The sequence below is a fragment of the Diplotaxodon limnothrissa genome, linkage group LG10, assembly GCF_057381915.1.
Source record: "Diplotaxodon limnothrissa isolate DT_005_m linkage group LG10, D_limnothrissa_male_GT1.1, whole genome shotgun sequence".
NCBI lineage: Eukaryota > Metazoa > Chordata > Actinopteri > Cichliformes > Cichlidae > Diplotaxodon > Diplotaxodon limnothrissa.
Genome location: NC_140605.1, coordinates 32,171,696 through 32,185,853, shown reverse-complemented (window position 1 = coordinate 32,185,853; position 14,158 = coordinate 32,171,696). Strand labels below are relative to the sequence as shown.

Below are 14,158 nucleotides of genomic sequence, written 5' to 3'. Positions count from 1 at the left end.
CACACACACACACACCATCCACCCTGTTCCAGTGTATTTGCCATTTTAGGCGATGGAACTGACCATTTGACTGACACCTCACTCTGGGTTGAGATTTACTGTCACTGCTGCTAGAGAAACACGGGAAAATGGCACAGCTGCCATGCATAGGACCAGTGGCTCAGACATGAACTTTAATAAAACACTTTGATCGTGTAATTTACTCAGTGAAGGGATTGTTGTTGGGAAAAGGGTCCATAATGGGACATTATGAGTTTTGGGTAGAATGAACATCATCACAATTTTGGCAGCAGCACTGTTTTTCTTTTTGTTTTGTGTTTTGTGTTTTTTGTTTTTGTTTTTTTAATTTTTTTTATTTCTTGCCAAAAGCCTTTATGACCGCACATTAGAGGGGCTGATTTAAGTCCTTTTTCATTCCTCGCAGTTGGTTTCTTCCCCTTGAGGGTAACATTCTGTCTAATGACTGCAGATATAAAAAAAAAGGAAAAAAAAAAGTCAGTGAGTGTAGAAAAGTAAGTAATATAAAGTTTTTCTCTGTATGGGTGAAAGTACGTTATGATGTAGAGGCCTTAAGGGGGACATTTCAGTGTGGAGCATGTGGCAGCAGCAGATGTCGTGTTTGATGGTGACAGCTAATGGGTTAGTTTTCTTTTCATGTTTTTTGAAGAGCATTTTTGTTGTGAGGGTTTCCTATTTGTGGACAGTTTTCTGAAGCAGTTCATGCCAGTAGATCCGTATTTACCTGCACGCATTAACAAGGTATGATATTGATCCTCTCTATACCATTATGGGATTTTTTTTCCACTCTTTAAATTATGCTCTCTCTCATGTTGTCTCTTCAGAACACCTTAAGGTGGCACTAGAGGAGTACATGGTACGGCTGCCAAAGGTTCGCATCCTGAGGACCAAGAAGAGGGAGGGTCTGATCCGGACTCGCCTGCTTGGAGCAGCTGCTGCTAAAGGAGAAGTCCTCACCTTCCTAGACTCGCACTGTGAAGCCAATGTGAACTGGCTGCCTCCACTGCTGGGTGAGGACTTCATTATTGAGCCATGACCCTTAACATGAGCCCGATCCTCAACCGGCCTGCACTGTGTGCCTAGGTCATAACCTTAGTGATGGCTGCTCTTTACGTGTGACGTTAAACTCATTTTGGGGAAAAATAAAAATTCAAATTCAAATTTTATTTGTCACGTACACAGTCATACACAGTACGATATGCAGTGAAATGCTTAGACAACTGCCCGTGACCTAAAAAAAAGAAAAGGCTATGAATAAGAGGAAATAAATATGAAAAATTAAAAAGGGTAAATTTAACTAGGAAGGAATAAAATATAAATTAAGGTTAAAAATGAAATAACTGTACAACACAATTTAGAATGAAGGGTAAATTTAACTGGGAAAGAATAAGATAAAATATATAAATTAAAGTTGAAAATAAAATAACTGTACAACAAAATACACAATACACAATATAGAACTATATAAGAATGTATGAAGAAATATAAATAAATAAATATAAAAAGAAATATATATATATATATATATATATATATATATATACATACATACACACACACACCGTAATTGTCGGGCTATAAGCCGCTACTTTTTGCACAAGCTTTGAACCCTGCGGCTTTTAGTCAGGTGCGGCTTTTCTATGGATTGTCCATGATTTTTGTCATATCGTAAGACGATTTGTTTTGTGTGTTCCGCTGTTGTACGGCACTACGTTGCCTGGCGGAAGGATCGGGGTTCAAGAGTGGTATGTTAGTCATATGTCCGTCCGCCAGGCAACGTAGTGCCGTACGAAGTAGCGCGAAAAACAAACTTCAAAGTAGCGGTACGCGTTCAGCGGGAGTTGTGGATGATGAGCGGCGATAAACTTGCAAGTTATGCCCAAAAAGCAAGTTATGCCCAACTCCACCGGTGGATTCTGACAGCGTGGAAAAGTGTGAAAACATCCACGATCACCAACGGATTTTGAAGGGCTGGACTGCTGCATGATGGAGAGGAGGACACCGCCACGGCCCTTCTGAGGGTGTTCGACTCTGACACTGACAATGAGGATTTCTTTGGTTTTGAAAGTGACAACGAAGGAGAGAAGCGGAGAGTGGATGATGAAGCCATCCTGAGCCTGTTTGTATCCGACATTGGAGAAGAGGACTTTGGTGTTTTTAGTGCGCAGGAAGAAGAGAAAGATGGTGAATGACTGACTTTTCTTCTTGTTAAAGCTGTGTCACTGCACCTGAGCCTAAAAGGTAGTCCGAATCTATTTTTCTGGTGTGCTGTAGGTTACTGTTATGTACTACATGTGCAAATATGTACCCATAACTTGTTTTTCAAAATATTAATAAAAGTGATGTCTCCAAACAGCCATCTCTTTCCTGACAATTCGCTTTGTGCATATTCTCTTACATATGATAAGTCAACATTGAAACACCTGCGGCTTTTAGTCAGGTGCGGCTAATGTATGTACAAAACAGGATTTTCCCCTGATTTTAGCTTGTGCGGCTAATATTCAGGTGCGCTTTGTAGTCCGGGAAATACGGTATATACACAATAACAGCAGCTGTACAAGTGTAAAAGTGTCCAAAAATCTATTAAATACGATTTTAAAAAATAGAATAAAATATACCAAAAAGTGGGAAATTTGCTGGGCCAAAAAATTAGACAACAGCTCTCACTCTTCATTGCCTCATTACAACAACCATCATGTTTGTTTTAATGTTTCAAGCACATCTGCTCTTCATCAGATAATGAATGTTGTTGGCCATGTGAGCTCATCACGTGAAGATGTCCATTCAGAGCCCATATATTACATAGTTGCTAGATAAATAACATCTCAAAGTCATGTGTGGGTGGTGCATTACACACTGTTAACTGTCTGAAATATTATTGAATCTCTGAATAAGTAAATAAATAAATTCATCCAAGAAAGAAAAATGTAACACTTGGGGGGTAAAAGCACTAAAAAATAAATGAAAAATGAAATAAAAAATGAAGGTTGTATCATTGTATACAGACAGCCAGAAGCTGAACCAGCCAGACATAAAAATACAAGGGATCATAAAAAAAACTAAAATAACATCAATTTATTGATTGAGACCTTTAGGAGCCAAAGTGTAAATCCAGAAGTGTTCTTATTGTTAGAGTAAAGTGTTCTCTCCTTGGGAGATGTACATGCTCAGTGCCAGCATAACTCAAGCAAGCCACAGTGTGATTCATACGCTTGGTGATTAGCAGCTGAACTTTCCTGATCATGCTTTCTTGTAGCACTCGATGTTTATGCCAGCCCACACAGACATTTAAGCATACATATCACATTTTGAAATCCAGGATATGAGTTAGAATGAGTAAAGAATACTCATTCTATGGGCTTGGACTGCATATGGTTTCCATGTAATGTGATCATGTGACCAGCAGCATTTGATCTAAGGTGCCTCTACTCTGTGTATTGCTGTCTGAAGGGCAGGTCTGTTTGTTATAACTACCCGAGGTGTGTGAGCTAAAATGGTAAATGTGCTTATCAGAAAAGTGTTTGATATCATTCAAATGAGAAGTAGGGTCATTTTCTGACTCCTGTGGGATCTAACCTGCTGTAGTCAGAGGAGTGGCTCCCTTACTGACGACTAGAAAAACCGCAGGTTTACGACATTTTTACATCTGTACGCTGCTTCGATTATGTGCACACAACTAATGACAACACAATGACACATGTAAAATAAGTGAGCGTTATAATTCATCCATTAGATTTCAGCCAGTCACAAAGCAATAAATCTAAGCTAGATGGAGCTGAGAGATATGAGGCGATGGTTACTGATTTATACTGAAACCTTTTAACCTTTTTTCCTGTAAAAGTAAATGGTAGAAAAATAAATTAATATTTTGTAAAAAATTATCAATCATTTTATTTGTTCCTAAAAACATGTTTTTTACCAATGGTAAAAGATAAATCATGGTAAAAATGGTCAGGATTGATACATTTCAGTTTGTAACACAGGAGCAAATTTTCATTTTGTACACACACACACACACACACACACACACACACACACACACACACACACACACACACACACACACAGTTTCACCAGTTGTTTAAACAGCCCACCGACCCCTCATAACCTGCAGTCTGTGGACAGGAGGGTGAGTAGGCTTTGCTTGGCTGTAAAAGGTCTAAAGCCACAAAGCTTGGAAACGACTTTTCTGCACCATCTGTTGTCATAACCTGCTCGCCATCGTGTGTGCCTCCTTCTGTCCCTCTCAGACCGAATCGCCCAGAACAGGAAGACTATCGTATGCCCGATGATTGATGTCATCGACCACGACAGCTTTGGCTATGAAACACAGGCGGGCGACGCCATGCGAGGGGCGTTTGACTGGGAAATGTATTACAAGCGGATCCCGATCCCCACAGAGCTGCAGAAGGACGACCCCAGTGAACCCTTTGAGTGAGTGACTCTGATACTTGGTTAGGGATTTTTTTTTTTTTATACCCATTATCTGATTGTGCCATGACTAAATGCATGCATCTGTTCCATGGGTGACCCCAGTGGGACTTAAAGCTTTTCAACTGGGTTTGTCTGAGCTGTGCACCTCTGAATGATTTACACCACACCGTGTTTATTCACTGAAGGTCTTTGTCGGCACTGCTATGCTCATACACGCGTTTACACCCGAGTGTTGCATAGGATGGATACTAAAGCACTCGACTACTGCCCCATTAAGCTGCAAAACATGAAAATGAATTCCATTTCCAAAGTGGATAAATGCCAAAATCCCAGTCTTACATTCCAGAGTGTACAGAGAAATGGAAGCTTTCTCGGATTTCAATGAACGAGTGTGGCGGTGAAGTGAAGCTGCCAGCTCGCTGTCTTAAATGTTGTCTCTGATTTTTAATGCCAGTACAATATCTATATCAAAAGCTATGTCATTATAAAAGACTGATTATGTTGCAGCACTGAACTATGACTTACTTGGTTTTTCTTGTCAGGTAGGGTTTATGAGTGGGAAAAGAGCGACATTCAGCTATTTTTATATTATTTTGCTACTTCAGTTAGGGCAGAGCTCTTCAAGGAATTACTTAACCTTTACTTTTAGCTGCTATTGTATTAGCTTTTATGCAGCAATAGCTTAAAAACAGATCTATGTAGATCTGTGAGTTCTAGAGTTAAAACAATTTAGAGATCGGTGGATATTTAGGTCATTTCACAGTCACCTCATGTTTTATACAGCATGACAATTCCAAAAAATGCAGTTTGTCAAATGGCCTCAAACTAAGTCAAACTCTAGCTAATATGACGAAACTTTATAAAAATGAAATGGGAAGTGATTCATTTATTTATTTTTCTAACTCAGCCATATAGAGATATTGAGAGACGGGTGCCTTCGCTGGGTTGCAGCTCAGCTTATTCAAGTCATTAGGTCCACTTCCAACAAACACAGTTGGAAGTGGACCTTCCAACTGCGTTTGTGCTATTTGGAGCATTTGTAATGCAGTTGTCTGGCAAATCATGTGGCCCACTGTGTGGTTAATTGTACTAAAAACCCACTGAAAATGTTCAGGTTTGGTGAGTGAAATTCTACCCAATTATTTGTACCTGCAGTAATTAGCAGGTATTGGTGTCTGTGTTGGACCCATGTGGTGCCTGGGTGCTCTTTGCACTAATTGACATTGCTAGCTTAGATGATAACTGGCACTCGACTAGGGCTGGGCCATATCATACTGTTCACGGTAATACCGGTATAATGTTGGGCAAAGATAAGAAAATGAAATATCGCGATAGAATATGGGTAAAACGCGCAGGCGCAGTGCCTTTGTTTTCATACGCACATGGCGGAAAAAGCATGGCGGCGATGGAGAATGAGAAGGGCGAAAGTGGATCGTTGAATGAAACGGATGAACCAGAATTGGTTTGTAAAAATGCTCCAACTTCAGTGGTGTGGAACTGGTTTAGCTTTCGTCCGTCAGATACACAACAAAGCACTATTTTTGGTAGAGCATGCTAGCGGGCCGTTGTTGTTACCGTATTTTTTTTTGGAAAATACAGCGCACTTAAAATCAATCCTTTAATTTTTCTGAAAATCGACAGTGCCCCTTATAATCCCGTGTGCCTTATGTATGACTTCTGGTTGTGTTTACTGACCTCGAAACGATTTTATGTACACGGCGCTCAAAAATCTGTCAAATGTTTCAGTACGACTTTGCTGAGCTACGAAGCCGCACCGCGGCGTAATTGTCAGAGCATTACGGCTGTCATAGGCAGGCGCCTCGCGGAGTGATACGTACTGTGCTTCAACATAATGTTACCGTATTATGTGTGTATAACCTCTTTTTAAGTTTTGTGCATATTACACATGGTTATGCTGAGGATGTGTCGGCCAGTTTCCACTGGAAACGCCTTTTGGTTAAACTGTCAGCAAGGAATTTGCATTTGCACTGTTACATTTTTATATAACTTTAATGCACATAAAAAAAAAAACAGCTGCTTGTTTAAGTGAAAATACATTGATGTTTTTTGTTTTGTTTTTGTTTTTTGCACCAATAAAGTTGAGGAGTTGTAAAGTATTTTGTCTAGTGTGAATTATATCGTCAGTTATATCGTTATCGCAAATTTTCAAATGTATATCGTGATAAATATTTTTGGTCATATCGCCCTGCTCTACACTCGACCCTCTCCCTTAAAAGCAGGATCCTAAAAAAAACAAACAAAAAACATATTGGTGATGACCACGATGCTGAAAGTGAACATCACAACCCAATGAGTGACATCATTGTGACTACAGTTGTCCCTCATATGGAGTTTTTTTAAATTGTTTATGTTGACGTTTCAAGCTGTTGGTTGGACAGAATGAGCTGAGACATTTTTGTGTGTGTGTTGTTATTTTTTGATAATTTGTGAGTCTCTTGTTTAAATGATTGGCTGCACATGTAGTTAACCATTTGAGTGTTGTCTATAAAGTTTCTTTTAAACAAAGATCAGTCACAGATTAATGTGTTTACAGTGTCATTGGATATTATTGGAATGTTTTGACCTTACAATATAAAGTGCCTTGAGGCCACTTTTGTTGAATTGATTCCCCGGCAACACTGCCTCTCTGCAAAGAAGCCTAATAGGTTTTTGCCATACTTTCTTCCCCTTTCTGTACCTTTTAAGTAATGGACGCTGAAATAAATAAATAAATAACCAAATAACTGCATGGGATGCCAAACACTCCATTTGTGAGCTTTGAGGGATTAGTTAGACATTTGTCTATGTTTGGATGCCAGAGAATATTTGACTATCCTGGGGAAATGCTGTAGGCATGATCAGGCGGTGATGCAGGAGGATAAGAAACTAAAGAAGAAATGAGCTGCAGAACAATCAGAATCAATCCTCATTTCGTGAATTAGTCTGCTCTTCTTACCCAATGAAATGACCTTCATCAGTGCAAATCCAATTTGAGTCGCAAAGATTTTCATTTTCACTCTGACATTGCAGCAGTGGAGAACGAGGCATGGTGGGCTGGCAAAATCCATCTCGGAGGTGTGCGTGCGTGTGTGTTTGAGGGTAATGGAGTATGATTTTTATCTCCGTCCTCATGCCTCTGTCACTGTCCCTGTCCCTTTTGTTAATGCCATCAACACTCCCCCCCGGCTCTCTGTCTCTCTCTCTCTCTCTCTGCTTCTTTAAGTTTCATTTAGCAGTTAGCTCAGGCTAACAAGGTCAGTAGACTGAAATGGAGAATATCAACTTGAGCATTTGTAGTTTAATCTCAGTTGTTTGTTAGAAAGACCTGGACCATGCTGTCCTTTACCTCAAATACACCCAGAGATTCTGTTCCTTTGTAGGAATTGATACTTTGTCTGAGAAGATGGTCTAAAACGAGCAAACTTACCATTCATCAGTTGCAGTTAAAACAATAAATAAAAGTACAAAACTAACAGGACAATAAATATAATTTTCACAGGTCTGACAAATGCTGTTAACAACTTTGCCAAAATCAAATGTAACTTAAAGGTTATGAAATCATGATTTAATTTAAACATAATTGTTGTGGTATCATCAATCTGATTTACTCTGACAGCAGTCAAATGGGTACAGAGATTTTATATTCTGGCAAATGTACATGTTGAGCCCAGTACTTTACTTATGGTATTGCATTTTCTTGCTGCTTCTGGCCTGTTAAGGTCACTTTAGTCGATGCCGGTCAATATTAATTCAGTAGAGCTGCTCTGTGGCGGAGGGCTGAAGTCTGTACTGTGCAAATCCAATTTGCCATTTCCATTTCTATTGTGATTTTCTTTTATTGAAAAGAAATAAAGTTTAATGTTGACATGCGTAGGAAGGTAATTACAGGCATTCAGAGTGGTGGAATTTCCGTTCTCGTCTTTAAACACTACAGCAGTGTTTCGCAAACCCGGCTGGACAAATTTGTGGCCACCATCACACCGGTCGATGTTCAGCTTGCACTTCACAGTGTGGGTGAACAGGTAATCAAAAAGAGTCTGTATGGGGTCCTGGTACTAGCAGATGGTCTGCAGACTTTCACTGTGTGTGTGTTTGTGTCTGTTCAATATAAAGTAATGACATTTTTAAAGTAAATAGACTGTGCTGTCTGCACATGAGACTGGGACCCACGCTCTGGACAGATTGTTTTTAGTGTGCTACAACACTGAATTACGTTGACAAGGCGAAGACGGACCCACATTACAAAAGCAAAGAGGATCTTCGGTAGTGCTGGCTATCCACTTCATCCATCTTAAAAGGTTGACCGAGTCAGGTAAAGCATGAGATACTTAAAGACCTTTCAGGTAGTGATTGATCTGGAAATGGATCAGAATATATTTTTGTTTATTTTGTGGTTATTATCAAGAGATTGGGGTATTTTTGTCCCCCCTTTCTTGTACTTTATCCTCACTATAGAAGAACCATGTTATGGAGAGACACATTGACCCAAAAATAATGACGTTAACTGTGGTTCTGCACAGTTGCTACTCCTCTAAAAACCACAGTACTAGGAGCAGTGATGGGATTAACGGTGTTGCTTTTTTTCAGTAAGGAGTAATCTAAAGAATTACTATTCCTGTTGTTACAACGCCGTTACCGTTACTAACAAGAAAATGCGGTGCGGTCGCGTTACTATTTTTCAACAAACAGACGGTTGAAGCTGTGTTCAGCTTACTGCAGTTTATATCAGTTGCACGGAAGTAGCTGTAAGTAATCTGGGCGCTACAGCTTTAAGCAGCTGCGCGCGCTCCCGCGGGCAGCAATCACTGTCTGGTAGACGATCACTTTTTGGCACAACACCTGGGGCTAAAGGGGCAAAACAATCGCATGAGTGCTGCTGTTTGTCTGAGGAAGAATAAAGTAGTCGTGGTAAGCCAATCACATGACCACTTTAAGATGACAAAGCAACAAGGTGAGAGAGAGAGAGAGATAAAGACAGCAGAAAAAGAGAGAGAGCGAGTTTTGAGATGTGAGAGATTTGTGATGTTCAGCGTGTTTGGAGTGTGTAGTTACTGTGATGTCTTGTAGTGTTGTGGATAGTTTTGTGTTGCGTCAGAACAATGAGGCGACTGCTGTCTGCAGGTAGAAACAGGAGTGATACACCTGCTGCTGTCAGACCTGCAGGTATCAGGCTGTGATGTTCTCCTTTATAGTGGACAAATTATTTTTTTGAAGTGGCACAAATAATTTGTGTGGCATCTTATTGAATGCAGAACAGCTGATTGTTCTGTAAATGGTTTGAAATGGTTATAAAAAAAAAAAAGGTCAAAGGTAAATGGCTGCAAATAACTTTGTTGTTTGCAAAACTTGTGCATAGGATTTTGAAATTGACAATTTATATTTGCATTTAAAGTTATGAAATATGATCCATTAAACATGTTTGTGGTTGTCACAGTAAAAAATATAACGTTTTCTACTCGGATTTTATGTTTTTTGTGTGATTTCTAGATCAATTGTGTTAATACAGTATGTCAAAATGAAAACATAACTGTAAATTCAGACACGTGAGGTTGTGCTGAAAAGAATGATACCAAACAAGGGAAAGTAAATAGTTTTTAAAGGTGAAATGTGGAGGGAAAATCATAAGTAGTCAAAAATGGCCAATTATACCCTGGACCCCAGATAGAGATAGATAGATATAGATATAGATATATAGATATAGATATAGATATATATATATTTTTTTTTTAAAGTAACGCAAACGTTACTTTTCAAGTAATTAATTACTTTTAGAATCTTGTAAATCAGTTACTAACTCAGTTACTTTTCTTGAAGAAGTAACTAGTAACTATAATTAATTACCGTAATTGTCGGGCTATAAGCCGCTACTTTTTGCACCAGCTTTGAACCCTGCGGCTTTTAGTCAGGTGCGGCTTTTCTATGGATTGTCCATGATTTTTGTCATATCGTAAGACGATTTGTTTTGTTTGTTCCGCTGTTGTACGGCACTACGTTGCCTGGCGGAAGGGCATGTGATCAGACACACAGTATCGGGTTCAAGAGAGGTGTGTTGGTCACGTGTCCATCCGCCAGACAACATAGTGCCGTACAAGTAGCGCGATAAACTTGCGAAAAGCAAGTTATGCCCAACTCCACCGGTGGAATCTGACAGCGTGGAAAAGTGTGAAAACATCCACGATCACCAACGGATTTCGAAGGGCTGGACTGCTGCATGATGGAGAGGAGGACACCGCCACGGCCCTTCAGAGGGTGTTCGACTCTGACACTGACAACGAGGATTTCTTTGGTTTTGAAAGTGACAACGAAGGAAAGAAGCTGAGAGTGGATGACGAAGCCATCCTGAGCCTGTTCATATCCAACACTGGAGAAGAGGACTTTGGTGGTTTTAGTGGGCAGGAAGATGGTGGTGAATGACTGACTTTTCTTCTTGTTAAAGCTGTGTCACTGCAACTGAGCCTAAAAGGTAGTCCAATCTATTTTTCTGGTGTGCTGTAGGTTATTGTTATGTACTACATTTGTTACTCATTCATGAAGCACAGTACATGTTTCCTACTTGTAATTACCGCTACTTGTACATATACCTGAAAAGTTATGCAAATATGTACCCATAACTTGATTTTCAAAATATTAATAAAAGGGGTGTCTCCAAACAGCCATCTCTTTCCTGACAATTCGCTTTGTGCATATTCTCTTACATATGATAAGTCAACATTGAAACACCTGCGGCTTTTAGTCAGGTGCGGCTAATGTATGTACAAAACAGGATTTTCCCCTGATTTTAGCTTGTGCGGCTAATATTCAGGTGCGCTTTGTAGTCCAGGAAATACGGTACTTTTTCAAAGTAACTTGCCCAACACTGCCAAATAGTCAAGGCACCTAACTGTAAACCCACAATTGTTAATCCCATGTTTCAATGAATAAGATGTTTAGTTTGGCTTTAGAGATACAGATAACTTTGACACAGGTGGTGCTGAATAGAGGAACTAATTCGGGAACGCCAAAGTCAGAGTCATAAATTCATAAATTCATTTCAGCCACTGGTGTTGGGGGTCTTGTCAAAGCTGATGGAAATGTGAATACTCCATGTAATACCATTTGGAGACCAACCAGTAACTGTCACTGACTTCATTTTTCAGCCCTCAGCCATGATGGGCTGCTAGAGTATTGTGTTGACTTTAAAGCTCATAAGAACTGAAAAAGTCCTGTTTGCCCAATATACTGTGTTACTGAAGTGATTTATGTTTCAGTTAATCACTGCATGCATTTTTCATTTCTCTAGCAAAATATAAAGAAATGAGGGGCATCTCAAGACTTTTGCACAGTACTGTGTATACGAAACGCTGATTAAATTATATGCCTGAATAAAATGAATTAAATATGTCCTCCCAAAACGGTTTTTTTTCCCTTCCACAAACAGATTTTTTTTTCTGCACAGCGGCAAAACAAAGTAGTTGCTAAGCAACTCAGGAGCAGCAGTGTGAGTAGTGACTGGGTCAACTCATTATCATTTTAAATTAAGTCTTTTGCAGCAACAGGGTTTTTTCTGGCTTTGAGTAGTGGCTCCCTGTTTGAAAGAGAATGGAATTCATTGTTTTCAAGAGGTCTTTGTGAATGTTCACGTGTGTGTTCAGGCATTTGTGAGAAACAAACACGACAAATGACCACGAAATGATGAATTAGAGGTTCCACAGAATCTGACAGATACGGAAGCTGAATTCAGTTTTATAATACAGGTATTAATTGGACATTCATGCATAGAATAATATGTCAGATGTATTCAAAATTGCGTATAGAATTAAGTGAAATGCCCTGTTTTTCTTTGGTGTGCAGTATATCTGATGATGCTAACCAAATGTGGATTTTGTTTTCAATTTAATTTTATATGAATCAAAGATTTAGCAATGTATAATAATATCCTACAGTCCAAAAACAGCTTTTTGATCTCATAGACAAAGACAATGTACTGTCAAGTCAGTCCACCATGACATTGGACAAAATCTAAACAAATCAAGCCATTAAAACTCAATTCCAAACATTAGAGGCTGTACAGGTGCAGTCATTAATACCATACACTAGGGCTGGGCAATATGACCCAAAATTCATATATCGATATTTTTTAAAAAACCTCTATATATCGCCCAGTCCTACCATACACTACAAATTATAATTGACTGTGAAGTCAATGACCAGTTCTTGAGGGGGAGGCTGCAATTGAAACAATCAAAAGCTGCTGATCCATTGACCTAGTCAAGCTAATTGATACGAATGGAATAGATGAGACTATCTTGAATGGGACATGGTTTGTTTCCATCACCTGAAGCATTTTAAAGCATCTGCACCTGAGATGATGTCGCCTGGCCTGGCGTACAGTGGAGTGCAACTGGCTCCCAGGCAAAATCAATAATTGTTTTATTATGTTTTATGCTTGTTATCAGTATAGTTGAACATACATGTGGTTGTTACCCTGCCAGATTAAACTTTAACTTGTGGTTAAGCGATCTTCATATTGACTAGCTTGCGAGATGTCAGTGCTGTCATTCCCAAAAGCCGCTGGGTTTCCTTCCACGCAACTCTGGGAAGAGTGTTTGTGTTTTCTCCCTCCGGTGAACAAGAGCTAACAATCACCACCCCATAAATCAGTGCCCACGCAGTGTCTACGCTCTCTTTGCTAAACTCACACAGTCTGCTGACCATACCCACCATCAGCACTCACACACAGACATGCAGCACTGTTTCTCTGTGCCCCTGCAGCTACTGTTGTTCACCCTTTGTCCTGTGATGAAAGTCTGTCTGGTGCATTTCACTTTGCGCTATTCCTTGGAAGCAGATTGTGTGTGTGTGTGCGTGTGCGTGTGTGCGCGCGTGCGTGCGTGCGTGCGTGCGTGCGCGGCAGCTTTGTTTGCTTCACTTTGTTTCCTCCAGCATACAGCAGTCACCAGTTATGGACAATGAACTGCACAAGCACAGTTATCTGGTCAGACAGGTCAAGTATGCCTGTGTGAAAGAATTATTCAAACTGTTGCAGAAAGCCGCGCTTTATCAGAACAAACGTAGGCAGGGGAAAACAAGAGCAGCGACCTCAGCTCGTGTTTTTATGGCCTTTACGACGCTTAATGTGTGATTTAGGCTCAGTCTCGTTTCCATTTTAGTTTTTATCACTACGATCACAAAGCTGGTTGTTAAGGAGCAGTTACGCATTACGGTTTATATTCACCGTTACCACCATAATACATACTTGGACTAACGGTAAAAAAATGGAAAAGTGCTGCTGGTAAGAGGCAGATTAACTTCCATGTGAAATTTCTTTGATTTAATGATTAATTTAAGGGGAAAAAAGCCAAAGTTGGCAAGCGATCTCTCTGAACACTGATGGGACCTGAGATTATGGTCCAAGCCCATCATATCATCCATGCTAACCGCTCTAGACTCATAATTCACTAACAATAGTATCCACCTTGGTTGCAACAAAGACAAACGTGGTGTTTCAACATGAGAATGATTGGAAAATTAATTCTGTAGTCCTCAAATTTATTTTCCTTTTATACCCTTTGCTATTAATTCCCATACTGCTACAATTTAGATTAAAATAAAAATAAAGCTCTGAAATTCTGAGCACTAGTGTATCACTAGATAATAACTCTGGGCACAAATGCCTTGTAATGTTTCAGGAAATAGAAGGAAACGAGGCTTTTCTTGGATTTATAAT

At 39.6% G+C, this 14,158-nt stretch overlaps 1 protein-coding gene across 1 annotated transcript in view; it reads left to right on the top strand.

Annotated features, from left to right (window-relative positions):
• Window positions 1–14,158, top strand: part of galnt10 (UDP-N-acetyl-alpha-D-galactosamine:polypeptide N-acetylgalactosaminyltransferase 10 (GalNAc-T10)) — a 126,211-nt gene that overhangs the window by 86,731 nt on the left and 25,322 nt on the right. Inside the window, exons 5-6 of the mRNA XM_085364724.1 lie at window positions 843–1,028; window positions 4,269–4,452. Coding sequence (XP_085220850.1) covers window positions 843–1,028; window positions 4,269–4,452 — 370 coding nt within the window. The remainder of the gene's footprint in view (window positions 1–842; window positions 1,029–4,268; window positions 4,453–14,158) is intronic.